This window comes from Pituophis catenifer, unplaced genomic scaffold (genome assembly GCF_029215685.1).
Source record: "Pituophis catenifer annectens isolate HBS135680 unplaced genomic scaffold, rPitCat1.0.hap2 SCAF_2, whole genome shotgun sequence".
Classification (NCBI taxonomy): domain Eukaryota; kingdom Metazoa; phylum Chordata; class Lepidosauria; order Squamata; family Colubridae; genus Pituophis; species Pituophis catenifer.
Window position 1 is genome coordinate 188,557,390 of NW_027256882.1, and position 15,872 is coordinate 188,573,261.

A 15,872-nucleotide genomic window follows, 5' to 3' on the forward strand; every position below is an offset into this window, starting at 1 on the left:
TTATTGCCCCCACAAACTGGGTCCTCAATTTACCTACCTTAGAAAGGATGGAAGGCTGAGTCAACCTTGAGCCTGGCGAGATTCAAACCTGCAGTAATTGCAGGCAGCTGGTCTTAATAACAGGGTGCTTTAGACCACTGTACTACCAAGGCACTTCACTGATCAAACTTTTTCTCTGATCAAACTTTTCACTGATCAAACTGGTCAGCTTTGCCATTTCCACAAGCTCCATCCTCCAATCCTATCTATTGTGAGCATCTCATTATTTTTCCATATTTGTGAGTACAGTAATCTTGCCAATACTACTATATACAGTATAATTCCTATATTTTTTTGTAGAAGAAAAACTTTCCTTTGTGATTAGAAGGGGTGCAATTAATTCTTTACCTTTTTTTTTTTAATGCCCAGAATGGTACAAAATCTGCTAAGATCATTTGTAGTAGTTCTAGAAAGCATTTTCAGTTGTTTAGGATCAGATGTTTTTTCTAGACCATGAAAAAGCAGCGGGGATCGCCGCCGCTGTCACTCCCCACTGCCTGGAACTGGCCAAAAATGTGACGCACGGAGGCCAAAAATGGGGCATGCGGAGGCCAAAAACGCGACACATGGAGAAGGCAATCAGCAGTGATGTGCTATGGTGATCCCCACAGCCTGGAACAGGTCTAAAAAGGGGTGTGCGGAGACCAAAAACGTGATGCTCGGAGGCTGAAAATGACCGGTGGGCGGGTAGGGCTTTGGCAACATTCGGTGTATAAGATGCACCACAATTTCCCCCCACTTTTAGGGGGGAGCAAGTGCGTTTTATACTCTAAAAAGTACAGTAATTACAATATGTAGTTTCTTCTGCAGATTAAAAAAGGATTTCCTATTGAATACACAGGCACTGGTCACTGCATTGAGCTTAATATAAGCAATTTTAAGTATGTTTTGGAAATCTGTTTTTTTTTTAATTAAAGTACCATTTAAGTAAACATTTAAGTAAATATCCTGAATGCATCTTTAAAGGTCCAGAAAAATATATAGCATTAGATTTTAAGGATAAGCAGTAGTTATTAATTTGCTTCTTAGCTTGCTACAAAGCAATGGCATTATGGTTTTAAATCTGCTCAGATTGTTTGAAATAATTCTCTCTTGTTCTTTTTGGTGGCCTCATCTTGTTGTTATTCTGGTTTTTTCCCCCTCATGGGAAAAAACTATACATGATGTGGTCTTGAATGACTTTGATTGTTCCCTTTTTCTCTCTCTAGATTTTCTTTCTCAGGAAGATGTTTTAGCATATTATTTCCTAGTGTTTTCGCAAATGGCTTAGAATATCTAAACCCAAGAGAAATGAGTGTTACAGTAGATGCACTATTATTTCTAATTTTATCTTGAGGTTGTGTATTTTATAGAAATTTTGTGTTTTATTACTTTTTTATTACTTATTTCTTGGAATAACAATTACATTTGAGTAAAAGCCATACTTACAAGGCTATGATCAATTCAAAATCTGCCCTCAAGTTAGCTCTAGAACAAATGTACTTTCACCTCTCTGCTGGTAGTCTCAGATCCAGGTCACCATATGTAAACCTATTCTAATATGTGAAAGGGATTAATCAGTACAATATGCCTAGGTCCCTTCTGTTTGTTTGGAACTACTACTGGAGTATTTTCTGTTACAATGCATATTTAGACACAATTTTTAATAGAGGTGTTTCATAATAATTAATTTTCTTTCTAGGTATTGAACCAGAGCCCTTTGTCATTGGAGATCATCTCATTGAAGCCAGTGGTAAATTGAACTTGTTGGATAAACTTCTTTCTTTCCTGTATGATGGGTATGTTTTATAGTTTCTATTCTATGAAGTGTTACTTTTTTAAACTTAAACAATAGCATTTGAGAAAAAAACTGATTAATGTGAGGGAATAATTTAGCACAAGAACAATTTTAGAGAAAGGTAGAGACTTTCAAAGACATTATTTGAAGAAAACATATATTGGAAATGTTTTCCTTACCTTAATGAAAAATGTATATGCATTATTAATTCATACTATTGGAATCAGGGCTTGGAATTCTTTTGGTTTTTCCTGCCTACATGTAAAGCTTTGGTTTTTTTCCACATATTAATTGCTATATTAAACTGGTCCCTAGGGTCCCTAAAACTCAAAACATTAAGAACAAGGAAATGTTAATTGAGTATGAGACATGTAATATGAATAGAAGCTATACTAGATAGCTTCAAGCAAACTTGAGTAGCTTGGCCAGATTGCCTGTACACCAGATTGTGAATGCAAAATGGGTTTTGAATGGGAGGACAACAGTATGGCTCACGACAATTACAGCCTTGCAGCAATCTCAGCAGACTATAATTGCAGGCAGATACTAGAAGTTGCCTCTAAGTGCAGGGAAGGAAAAAATAAAGATGAACAGATCTTGGTAGTAACAACAAAGAGAAATTGTGGAGGGAAGGATAGAGCAGGATACTGCAGAGGAAGAAAAATGGGCAATTTAGTATTGGCCCTTCTGGCTCCACACCTTCAATCCTAAATCCAAAAGGCAGGACTGCTAAACTATATGATTAATGATTGCAGGAACTGGGAATGTCTAGTCTAACAAAAAGAACGATGAGTGGTGACATGGTAACAGTCTTCCAATGTTTGAGGGGCAGTAAGAGAGAGGAGGGGGTCAGCCTATTTTTCAAAGCACCTGAAGGCAGGACATGAAATAACAGATAGAAGTTTATCAAAGACAGGATCCAATCTAGAATTAAGGAGAAATTTCTTGACAGTGAGAACAATTAATCAGTAGAGCAGCTTTCCTCCAGAAGTTGGGGCTTCATCAGTGGAGATTTTTAAAAAGAGATTGGACAACTATTTCTCCAGAATGTTATAGGGTGTCCTGCTTAAACAGAGTGTTGCACTACAAGACCTCCAAAGTCTCCTCCAACTCTAAATTCTGCTGGGAAATTACCTGGTTTCTGGCTGCTATATCCTGTCTCTCTGTAATGAGTTCATGTTCACCCAAGACTTCCTGAGAGATAAACAAAATAACATTATAGATCATTCAGCCCTGATTCAGCATGATTATCATCTTTTCTTCCTGTTAGGTTTTGGTTTTGCATCAGCCTCCAAACAGAAAATGGAAAAAAATCATTACAGTCCTTACCCATCCCACCCTCTGACTCAGTCTCAGTGGCTTAAACATGCTATCCAGTGACAAGAAAAGAATTTGAGCCAGTCTCGGTAGTGATATTGGTGTCCATGAAGCCAATAAAGCATAGAAATAAATAAAGATCAACTCTCTTTCTAACTGTACTAACTGCAGAGTTAGTACAAACTGTGAAAACAGGTTTATGGCTTAGTCACTTCTCTCCAAAGAATATCACAACAAAAGTGCCAGTAATAAAATGGGCTATCTCCCCTATCCTCAAATGATTAATCCCAGGCATCTCTGTGTAGCATGGAGATAATAGTATCTCATATCCTATATTTATTGAATTCAGAGGATGATATGTATAGAGATGATACAGTATCTATTTTGAATGTGCTTTGTGAGAAGGTGGAACCAAGGTCAAAATATTCTCTTTTTTTTTATTGCAGTAAGCATCGTGTTCTGTTGTTTTCACAAATGACCCAAATGTTAGATATTCTGCAAGATTACATGGATTATAGAGGTAAATGTTTTATTTTTTTTTATTGAAAAAGTTTTACAAACATCAATTTTCCCCCCCTTTTTCCCCCATCCCTCCCTTACCCCCCCAAACCCTCCCCACTCCCCATGACTTCCCCAAGGTGAAATCCATCCACATTATATTATATCACACTTTACCAGCCCTCCCTTCTCCCCCCTGTGTAGTATACAATTCTACATAACAATAAGCTATTTTGCCCCCTATAAACTATACATTTCTACACAACATTTAGCTAAAAGCTATCTGATACTTCCTAGTTTGATATTTATTCTGCACATAATCTATCCATTTCTTCCACTCCCACGCATAAGTTTCTTGAGTCCGATCTTTTAAGTATGCTGATATCTTCGCCATCTCTGCAAAACTGGCCATCTTCAAAGTCCATTCTTGAATTGTAGGCATGTCATCCCTTTTCCAATATTGACCAATCAATAACCTAGCTGCTGTCACCATATACAATATCAATTTTGTTTCACCCACTGAAAAACCCTTAACTATACCCAATAAAAACAATTGAGGAGAAAATTGAATTTTTTTCTTCAAAACATTTTGCATAACCCACCAAATTTTTATCCAAAAAGCCTTCGCTTTCTTGCAGGTCCACCATATATGATAATATGTAGCATCTAAACAATCACATCTCCAACATTTCGGTTGAACATTAGGATACATACATGATAATTTCTTAGGATCTAAATGCCACCTATAAAACATTTTATAAAAATTTTCCCTCAAATTCTGCGACTGTGTGAATTTAACATTCTGAACCCATATTTTTTCCCAAGTTTCCATCATAACTGGTTCTCCAAAATTTTGCGCCCATTTTATCATACAATCTTTAACCAATTCATTTTCTGAGTCTCTTTCTAACAAAACATTATAAACCCTCTTAATATGCTTTTTTTTTTTTTTTTTATTTGATTTGTATACCACCCTACTCCCGAAGGACTCAGGGCGGTGAACAGCCAAGCAATAAGATACATAAATACAAAAATTTAAAAAACCAGTTAAAATCGAATTAAATCATTTTTTGGCCCAGACAAATTAAAACCCCCCAATAATTTAAGAACAGATTTAAAATTTATGTATTAAAAGAGGGAGGAGATTAGGCCAAGCCTGCTTGATGGAATAAAAGAGTCTTCACAGCGCGGCGGAAGGTGCGCAGATCCGGGATCCTCCGTATCTCTGGGGGGAGCTCATTCCAGACGGTAGGTGCCCCCACAGAGAAGGCTCTCCCCCTAGGGGTCGCCAGCCGACATTGTTTGGCTGACGGCACCCGGAGGAGTCCCTCTCTATGAGAGCGTACTGGCCGGTGGGAGGCTATTGGTGGTAGTAGGCGGTCCCGTAAATAACCAGGTCCTAAGCCATTGGGCCTTTCTCTTTTATCTGTCTAACCAATTCTTCTTCATGCAACATTAGGCCAGTTTTTTGATCTTCTCTCCATCTCAGTTGAAGTTGATCATACTGTAACCAAGTTAAGTTAATCCCTTCTTCCAACAATTTATTCAATGTCTTTAGTTGCCATCTGCCCCCATCATTAAAAAGTACTTCTTTGTATAAAACCCCCCCGAGTGACTTTATATTTATATTCCGTATAATGTGACCAAGATCCAATCACAACGGTATTTTATAATCCCATTTGAGTCGGTGCTTCTTCCATACTCTCATCAAGGAGCTTCTAAGTATATGGCTGTTAAATACTTTATCCACCTTGTTTTCATAAAATAAATATGCATGCCAACCAAATTCAAGATCATAACTCTCAATATTCAATATTCCAGTCTTTGTCCTGCCAAACCAATCACTTGCTTGTGTAAACGCTGCTGCTTCATAATACAATCTCAGGTTTGAAACAGTTTTATATTTGAGTCTGCAACTTGAACTCCTAGATATCTCACCTTTGATACTATTTCAAAGTCTGCCTTCCTTTCCAGTTCCTTCTTTTGATCAACTGTCATATTTTTAACTATCATCTTGGTTTTTTTCTGGTTCAGTCTAAATCCTGATACCATACCATATTCTTCTATAATGTCTTTCATCTGAATTGTTGATTCCATCGGCTGTGTTAGGGCAACAACCAGATCATCTGCAAATGCCCTTGTTCTGTAATCCTCTTGCCTTATCACTATTCCCTTCAAAATGCTCGAGTCCCGTATTGTATTCAACAAGACTTCTAAAGTTAGAATAAACAACAACGGGGATAACTGACAACCTTGTCTTGTGCCTTTTTCTATACTAAAATTAGTAGTTAAACTTCCATTAATAATAATTTGTGCTGTTTGGTCTTGATAAATTGCTGAGACCGCCTGTACAAACTGATCCCCAAAATCCATCTTTTTTAAAGTCTTTAATAGAAAATTCCAATTCACTCGATCAAAGGCCTTCTCCGCATCCAAGAATACCAGCACTGCAGAGATCTGTTTATTCTTCTCAAGATATTCCAATAAGTCTATAATTTGCCTAACATTATCCTTCATATATCTGCCTTCTATAAATCCTGCTTGATCATGATGAATCACCTCTTGAATAACTGGCATTAATCTGTTGGCTAATACTTTCGCAAAAATTTTATAATCCGTATTCAGGAGAGATATTGGTCTGAAGTTTTCCGGTTTTGTAGAACCTGCCTCCTCTTTCGGTATCAAAGAAACAAAAGCTGCTTTCCATGAAGGGGGTATTTTTCCCCCTTGTTGTATGCTACAAAATAAATCTTTAAGATGTTCAATCATTTCTGCTTGTAAAGTTTTATAATACACCACAGTTAAGCCATCCGTTCCTGGAGCTTTAGCTGTTTTCAGTTGTTTAATAGCAACTGTAATCTCCTCGGCTGTTATTGGTAAACTCGTTCTTTCCTTTTGATCATTAGAAATTTTTATAACTCTCTTTTTTTCTAGGTATTTATTTATAAGTTCATTCTGTATATCATCTTTGGCATATAATTTAGTATAATAATCTAAGAAGGCTTCTTTGATTAGTCTTTGTTGAAATACTTCCTTCCCTCTATACTCAATGCTACCAATAGTCCGAGTACACTGCTGTTTCCTCAATGTGTAAGCCAACCACCTGCCCAGTTTATTAGCATTGCAAAATGTATTGTGTTTCGCAAATTGTAAATTAGTTGCTGCTTATTCCGCTGTAAGCATGTGGAATTGATCTTTCAAAAGTTTTATAATTCCTTGTAATTTTTCATCCGTTGGATTTTTTATAAGCAACTGCTCTTTTTTCTTTATCTCCCTTTCCAATCCTAAGCTTTTTCTTTGTCAATTTGATTTATGTTTAGAGTTCATATAAATCAGTACCCCCCCCCCCCCGCATATAGGCCTTGCTCGCATCCCAAACAATTTCAAATGATAAATGTTTTATGATGCAGCTGGATTTATTTTCAGAGTTACTATTCTTGAGAATAAAACAATACTTTGTATTGGAAAATCCTAAAATAAACCTGGTTTCTTACCTATGATTGTGGGTTCTTTGCATGTTCATGTTTGAATTCCCATACATGAATTACTGGTATGCATCCATAGGACAGCCCATTTGGGATTTTCTAAAACATAGACTATCATTTGGTGGGAACCTTGATCCCACATATAGGATGTTACTAGAGATAGCTATTGCTGAACCCTTCAGTTTCTAAAGTCACCAAAATGGGTTTGAATGACAGAGAAATTATCTGAGATGAAGTAAGTGGGCTGTGTGAGTTCACATATACTTAATAATTGCATTTATAGGTCTCTTTAATTTAGATACATGGTTGATACTTCTTTGTTGTTGTCAGATGATAGCCCTTCTAAAGTCTATGGAGATTCTTTGTCATCCAGGTCATAGTTGTCTCAAAGGTGCTTTTTCAAAAGGCAACTGGACTGTTTTTTCCCTTGAAGCAAAAGGGCTCTGTAATAGCCCCTCAAACATTTTGCTTCTCATTCAAGAAGCTTCATTGGTTCTGGCAGGTTGGTGGGGATGATCTGTCCATCCTTCCCACCATCCTGCCAGAACCAATGAAGCTTCATGAATGAGAAGCAAAACTTCTTCCTCAAGGGAAAAAACAGTCCAGTTGCCTTTTTAAAAAAGCACCTTTGAGACAGCCCTTCTAAAGTTTACATCCCTTGGGAAACAAAGATTATCTTTATAAATGCTGTCGTAAAAGTAAAAATCTGAACCTATATAGTTGTCCAGCATAGCTCGAGAAGCAATGCAATGGAGAAAGATTTCCAGCATTGCTTAATGTGGAATGAGGACAAATTAGGAGAAGGCCCAACGTTTGGCCAACTTGAAATAAAACTTGGTTGTAATTAATCAGAAAGTGCTCAGGGTAGGCTGTGAAAGCCAAAAATAAACAGGTTTTCTAATGTAATAGTATCTTCTGGTCTAGGTGCAAAATCAACAGCCTTTTAACCAATGATGTCAAGTTTTGAACAGACTTGAAGCAGGAAGTATTATGTGATAATTCAAGTAAAAAGCAGAAAATAATTTTGGAACATTTTTTGGCAAAACTTTTAATGTGAAAAAAAGAGGGAGAATGTCAGGCCAAAAGTCTGGAGAAGTCTTGAATATCAAGTAACAAATGTTATTAAAAAGCATAAGTTCATCAGATGCATAGAATATGTATACTGATATAGACTTTAAATTGGAGTAGAGCAGGGAGAAAGGTAGGGAAGATAGATTAATTGTGCAGATGTAGGTTATATTGCCTTATTGTAATGTGTTAAAAAAGTATTGTTAAGACCTTTTTTTATTTTGTTTGGTATGTCTTTTGATGTATGTGAATTCAGCAACAACCTCTTTCTCAGTGGAAGAGCACTCTGTGCATCTGATGAAATGAATTGCAGCTCACTAATGCTTTATGCCCTTTAATCAGTCCAAGGTATTGACAGATTAACAGAGTTGGAAGGGACCTTGTAGGTCATCGATCCAACCCTCCTGCCCAAGCAGGAGACCTTACACGATTTCTGAGTTCAAGTTTGATAGTCGGCAAAAATACTATCAGATCCCTTGATTTCAAATCGGAAAGCAGATACTACAAGAAATATTAGAACTTTGTTGATATAAGTTATAAATAACAGAATATTGAAAGCTGTTTCTCGTTCCCTCCCTCTTATACAAATATTCCCGTTTTCCTGTCTAAGCACATATTTTCCTAATAATTTGCTATATACTTTTTTCAAACAGGAATGATGTATCTCTCATGAATGTTTAATGTTTCTTTTAAAAACTGAAAAGGTTACAGCTATGAGCGCCTGGATGGATCTGTCCGAGGTGAAGAAAGACATCTTGCCATTAACAATTTTGCTCAGCAGCCTATTTTTGTTTTCCTTCTGAGTACCAAGGCAGGTGAGCAACCAAGGCTTTTCTATGTACTATGCTTGATATTCTGTTAATTTGAAAACTAATAATGGGCTACTAGTAGTATTCTGAAATGAGTAAAAATATAAAGAAAGTAAGTTAGAAAAGAAGAAAGAAAAGGAAAAGGAAAGAGAGGGCTGTGTGTGTCTTCCAATCTTCATCACAAGTATAAACATGTTTGGTAGCTCGTTATTCCCCATAAGGTTACAAACAATATCTCTTCTTCTCATAACCCTTCCCTTATTTATAAACAAATCCATAAAACTTCAGTTTTTCAGGCCTGGTATCAGCAAATAGTCTTAAAAGGATTGCCAAAATTTCATTTAAAAATATGTCTTATTTTAACCTTGATCAAATAAAATCAACTGTCAGCGTTCCAGAAAACCCCAACTCCAACTAAAAACTCTGAGGCAAGCATTTTCTCAAAGTTCCATTTATTAGAGTAGGTATACTGGCACATCTGGGAAAACCCGAATCTGAGAGTTCCAGATTTTCCCTCAGTAAATCAAAACCTCCAAAAACCATCTCCTCACTCATCAGTCCATCACATGCTCCAATCACCATCCGTCCCATCTCGAGACATCATCCCAACCACTCCTCCAGATGCAGGATTGTCCTGACCTTGACCGAAAGGAAGAATGCTATTTTGTTTAAATATATTCCCTCTACTAAATCCTTCCTCCTACTTTCCCACACAACAAGAAAGTGGCAGCGTGGAAGCTTCTGGGGCTAATATGGCTTCCAAAGCTGACATCAACTTTATATTCCTTTCTTTTACTTCTGAAAATCTTAATCTTTAGTTCATTTAAATATTGTTGTAGGATTTGATCTCTTTTTAATTATTCTTTGTCCCATCATTTAGATTTTTTTCAAGGCCTTAATTAAGCTTTTTTGCATATATAGTGGGGCAAAAAAGTATTTAGTCAGCCACCAATTGTGCAAGTTCTCCCACTTAAAAAGATGAGAGAAGCCTGTAATTGTCATCATAGGTAGACCTCAACTATGAAAGACAAAATGAGAAAACAAATCCAGACAATCACACTGTCTAATTTGGAAAGAATTTATTTGCAAATTATGGTGGAAAATAAGTATTTGGTCAATATCAAAAGTTCATCTCAATACTTTGTTATATATCCTTTGTTGGCAATGACAGAGGTCAAACGTTTTCTGTAAGTCTTCACAAGGTTGGCACACACTCTTGCTGGTATGTTGGGCCATTCCTCCATGCAGATCTCCTCTAGAGCAGTGATGTTTTGGGGCTGTTGCTGGGCAACACAGACTTTCAACTCCCTCCAAAGTTTTTCTATGGGGTTGAGATCTGGAGACTGGCTAGGCCACTCTAGGACCTTGAAATGCTTCTTACAAAGCCACTCCTTCATTGCCCAGGCGGTGTGTTTGGGATCATTGTCATGCTGAAAAACCCAGCCACGTTTCATCTTCAATGCCCTTGCTGATGGAAGGAGGTTTGCACTCAAAGTCTCACGATACATGGCCCCATTCATGATGTTGCCACCTCCATGCTTCACAGTAGGTATGGTGTTCTTTGGATGCAACTCAGCATTCTCTCTCCTCCAAACACGACAAGTTGTGTTTCTACCAAACAGTTCTACTTTGGTTTCATCTGACCATATGACATTCTCCCAATCCTTTTCTGGATCATCCAAATGCTCTCTAGCAAACTTCAAATGGGCCCGGACATGTACTGGCTTAAGCAGGGGGACACGTCTGGCACTGCAGGATCTGAGTCCCTGGCGGCGTAGTGTGTTACTGATGGTAGCCTTTGTTACGTTGGTCCCAGCTCTCTGCAAGTCATTCACTAGGTCCCCCCGTGTGGTTCTGGGATTTTTGCTCACCATTCTTGTGATCATTTTGACCCCACGGGGTGAGATCTTGCATGGAGCCCCAGATCGAGGGAGCTTATCAGTGGTCTTGTATGTCTTCCATTTTCTAATTATTGCCCCCACAGTTGATTTCTTCACACCAAGCTGCTTGCCTATTGCAGATTCAGTCTTCCCAGCCTGGTGCAGGTCTACAATTTTGTTTCTGGTGTCCTTCGACAGCTCTTTGGTCTTCTCCATAGTGGAGTTTGGAGTGTGACTGTTTGAGGTTGTGGACAGGTGTCTTTTATACTGATAACAAGTTCAAACAGGTGCCATTAATACAGGTAATGAGTGGAGGACAGAGGAGCCTCTTAAAGAAGAAGTTACAGGTCTGTGAGAGCCAGAAATCTTGCTTGTTTGTAGGTGACCAAATACTTATTTTCCACCATAATTTGCAAATAAATTCTTTCCAAATCAGACAATGTGATTGTCTGGATTTGTTTTCTCATTTTGTCTCTCATACTTGAGGTCTACCTATGATGACAATTACAGGCCTCTCTCATCTTTTTAAGTGGGAGAACTTGCACAATTGGTGGCTGACTAAATACTTTTTTGCCCCACTGTAGATATACAGTTCATTCTCTTGGTTTGTCATTTGTGTTTCTCTTTAATTTTTTATTTATCAAATTTATGTAATTTATATAATCAGAAATGAGTCTGAGCATTTTAAAAAAATATATTATTTTAATTTTTAAAATTTCAACCTGCTTCTTTTGTATATCCATAAAAGATTTTTTATCCAGATAATTCTCTTGGCCTGCTACTTATATTTCCACTTTAAATATATTCTCTATTTTGAAATAAATTGGATCCCTTAAGTTTGATAAGGCTTCCGGTGCTGATTGGGTTCTCCCAAAAATAATTAAAAAGCTGGTGGACATCCCCTTTACCATCTCTCTTTACATTTATAGATCAAACTGGGTATATGCCAAGAGATTGGGGAATGACAGTTATAGTACCAAGCTATTAAAAGGGCAATAAAATGATCCATGTAACTATGGGCCTATGAGTCTAGCTGAGCATTGTTAGCAAGTTGTATATTAAGCACTTAAATCACAAACTGCAAGACTGGATAATCTCAGACGGCATAATTAAAGACGAACAAGCTGGATTCTGGGAAGGGAGATCAACAGTTGATCATATTTTGTTACTTCACCACTTTGTACAAAAATATATATATAAAAAGAAATCCTCTCTTTTTGTGGCTTTCCTTGATTTTAAACAAGCCTTTGATTAGATATCCAGAAGTACTTTCTGGACTAAACTAAAAAGTACTACTATTGATAAACGCCTCCCCTATCTCATACAAAAACTATATTCTAACTCCACCTTCAAAGTAAGGTGTAACCCATAAGGGACTATATCTGGCTCAATAAGTGTACAAAGAAGAGTACGCCAGGGATGTATCTTGGGCCCTTTCCTTTTCAAACTTTATATTAATTTCCTGTTTGATCTTCTGCGTAACCCATCCTTCCATAAAACCATAGAATTTTATTAGCCAAGTGTGATTGGGCACACAAGGAAATTGTCTTGGTGCATATGCTCTCAGTGCACATAAAAGAAAAGATATGTTCATCAAGAATTCTAAGGTACAACACTTAATGATAGTCATAGGGTACAAATAAGCAATCAGGAAATTTAGCACAACACAAAATACCAATACTTCTTTATACTGCCGCTATTAATTCACAAACTCCTATTGGACTCAAGAGAGCTATTTCAGCAAGATTATAATACTGTAGACAAAACAATCTAATCTTCAATTTCGATAAATTTAAAATTCTAGTTTTTGCTAAAAGAGCTGTTCAATACTCTTGGAGAGTTGTTGTTAGTCGCGACCCCATGGACAACATTTTTCCAGGCCTTCCTGTCCTCTACCATCCCCTGGAGTCCATTTAAGCCAGGGGTGGGTTCTAATTTTTTTTACTACTGGTTCTGTGGGCGTGGCTTATTTTATGGGAGTGGCTTGATGGTCATGTGACAATTATTTAGGATTTAGCAGAGGTACTGGTCTACCAGGCTTTTAACTGCTTGCAGAGCTGTACCGATCTACCCATTTATTTTTTGCAGGCACTGGTCTACCCATTTATTTTTGCAGGCACTGATCTACTCATGTATTTTTGCAGGCACTGATCTACTCATGTATTTTTGCAGGCACTGGTCTACCCATTTATTTTTGCAGGCACTGATCTATTCATGTATTTTTGCAGGCACTGGTCTACTCATTTGTTTTCTTTTAACACTGATCAGCTGTAGGGCGGCCCTTTGAAGCCCCGCGGCAAGAGTTTAAACAGTTTTTTTCCCTCTAGCCATTAGCTGGGACTCAGGAGGCAGCAATAGATTGGGGGTGGGGCCAAATAAAAGGTAAGAATAATGCAGGGGGCAGGGGGGCAGAACTGGTTCGGTGACATCATATCGTCACCGCTACCAGCTTGGGAGAACCGGGCCGAACTGGGAGGAACCCACCACTGATTTAAGCTCACACCTACTGCTTCAGTGACTCCATCCAGTCACCTCATTCTCTGTCGTCCCTTTCTTCTTTTGCCCTCAATCTTTCCCAGCATTAGGCTCTTCTCCAGTGAGTCCTTCCTTCTCATTAGGTGGCCAAAATATTTGTGTTTCATCTTCAGGATCTGGCCTTCTAAAGAGCAGTCAGGGTTGATCTCTAGGATCGACCGGTTTGATCACCTTTCAGTCCAAGGGATTCGCAGAAGTCTTCTCCAGCACCATAGTTCAAAGCACAGGTGAAATCCAGCCAGTTCTCACCAGTTCGCCTGAACCGTTAGTAAATTGCTTAGGCAGTTCAGAGAACCGGTTAAAAATAAAGTGCAAGAGAGGGTTTTCTCTCTCTCTCTCTCTCTCCCTCTCTCTCTCCCTCTCTCTCTCTCTCTCTCTCTCTCTCTCTCTCTCTCTCTCTCTCTCTCTCTCTCTCTCTCCCTTCGGTTAATAGCTCCACTTAACAGTTGCAGCTGGAATGCAGCCAATACATACTGAATCAAGTCAATAAACAATAGAAACTGACAGGATTAGGGCAGGAAAACCCATCAATCACCCATCTAGGGATGGGATTAACCTCTTCCCTTTAGGAAGAAGGACAAGATTACAAACATTTTCATTATAAAGAGTATTAAGTAACACTTCTGTGATCAACTGATACTCCCTGGAGTTTCCCAAGACTTTTTATAGCTGCTGCAATGTTGGCTACTTCTTGTTTCTTCCTCGGGGAAAAGATACAGGAGGGGACAATGATGCAGCTTAATCATACAGGCCGTGAATTTAATGCATGTGTGGTCCAGCCAGCTGTATTGAACATAGGGAACATGTATTAGAACATAGGGAACATAGAATAATAGAGTTGGAAGGGTTAATGGCTTTTGGCAGCACACCCAGGCTTTCAGTTAGCCTGAGGAGCTGCTCTTAGTTTCCCTCTCAGCTGCTGCAGTTGCTTTGGGGTTGACTTTTTTTTTAAAGGGGAATGGCTGTTTTAAGTTTTCTGCATTGTTTAGTGGCACTGTCCTTTTGGGGTGTACTTCCCTTTTTATGAAAGCCTCTAGTGATGGAGCACCCAAAACTTCTGAGGGCAAGCTATTCTATTGGTTGATTGGTCTCACCATTAGGAAATTTCTCCTTCGTCCTAGGTTGCTTCTCTCTTTGGTTACTTTCCATCCATTGTTTCTTGTTGTGCCTTTTGGTGCTTTGGAAAATAGCACTTTGGATCTACCTCATTTTTGCAGGAGCCCCTCAAATTTCCTGACAGAACAATTAATCAGTGGAACAATGTGCCTCCAGAAGTTGTGAATGCTCCAACACTGGACGTTTTTAAGAAGAGATTGGATAATCATTTGTCTGAAGTGGTGTAGGGTTTCCTGCCTAAGTAGGGGGTTGAACTAGTAGACCTCCAAGGTCCTTTCCAACTCTGTTATTCTATTCTATTCTATTCTATTCTAAATATCGGAACTGTGCTATTTTATTGTGCTATTTTATTGTGAGTTGGACTAAGAAATTTCCTAAGGGTGAGACCAATCAAGTTGGCCACGCCCACCCATTCACATGACCCATTTCCCACAGAAAACACCAGGAGCCACAAAACCTGGGCAGGTGTGGCTCGGGGTGGTGGTCATGTGACTGGGTGGGAGTGACATTGAGTTGGCCATGACCACCCACCCAGTCACATGACCACCAAGCCACACCCACCAAGCTATACCCACAGAACCGGTAGGGAAAAATTTTGAATTTCACCCCTGGTTCAAAGGCCTCAATTCTTTGGCGCTCAGCCTTGTTTGTGGTCCAACTTTCACAGCCATACATTGCAACTGGGAACATCATAGCCTTGACTGTACGCATTTTTGTTGGCAGGGTGATGTCTCTGCTTTTTAGTATGCTGTCTAGATTTGCCATAGCTTTCCTCTCTAGGAGCAAGCGTCTTTTAATTTCTTGGCTGCAGTCCCCATCTGCAGTGATCTTGGAGCCCAGGAAAATAAAATCTGCCACTATCTCTATTTCTTCCCCATCTATTTGCCAGAAATTGAGAGGGCCCGATGCCATGATCTTAGTTTTCTTCATGTTGAGTTTCAAACCAACTTTTACACTCTCCTTCTTCACCCGCATCAAGAGGCTCTTTAGTTCCTCTTCACTTTCTGCCATTAGAGTGGTATCACCTGCATATCTGAGGTTGTTGATATTTCTCCCAGCAATCCTAATTCCAATTTTTGATTCATCTAGCCCCACCTTTCTCATGATGTGCTCTGCATATAAATTAAATAGCCAGGGCGACAGTATACAGCCTTGCTGGACTCCTTTCCCAATTTTGAACCTATCAGTGGCTCCGTGTCCAGTTCTCACTGTTGCTTCTTGACCCTCATATAGGTTTCTCAAGAGACAAATAAGATGGTCTGGTACTCCCATCTCTTTAAGAACTTGCCACAATTTGTTGTGATCCACACAATCAAAGGCTTTAGCATAGTCAATGAAGCAGAAGTAG

General features: G+C 38.6%; 1 protein-coding gene across 1 annotated transcript in view; it reads left to right on the forward strand.

Moving 5' to 3' along the window:
- The window catches only part of CHD1L (chromodomain helicase DNA binding protein 1 like), a 91,893-nt gene that overhangs the window by 21,495 nt on the left and 54,526 nt on the right, over window positions 1-15,872 (forward strand). Inside the window, exons 10-12 of the mRNA XM_070938354.1 lie at window positions 1,721-1,817; window positions 3,580-3,653; window positions 8,889-8,999. Coding sequence (XP_070794455.1) covers window positions 1,721-1,817; window positions 3,580-3,653; window positions 8,889-8,999 — 282 coding nt within the window. The remainder of the gene's footprint in view (window positions 1-1,720; window positions 1,818-3,579; window positions 3,654-8,888; window positions 9,000-15,872) is intronic.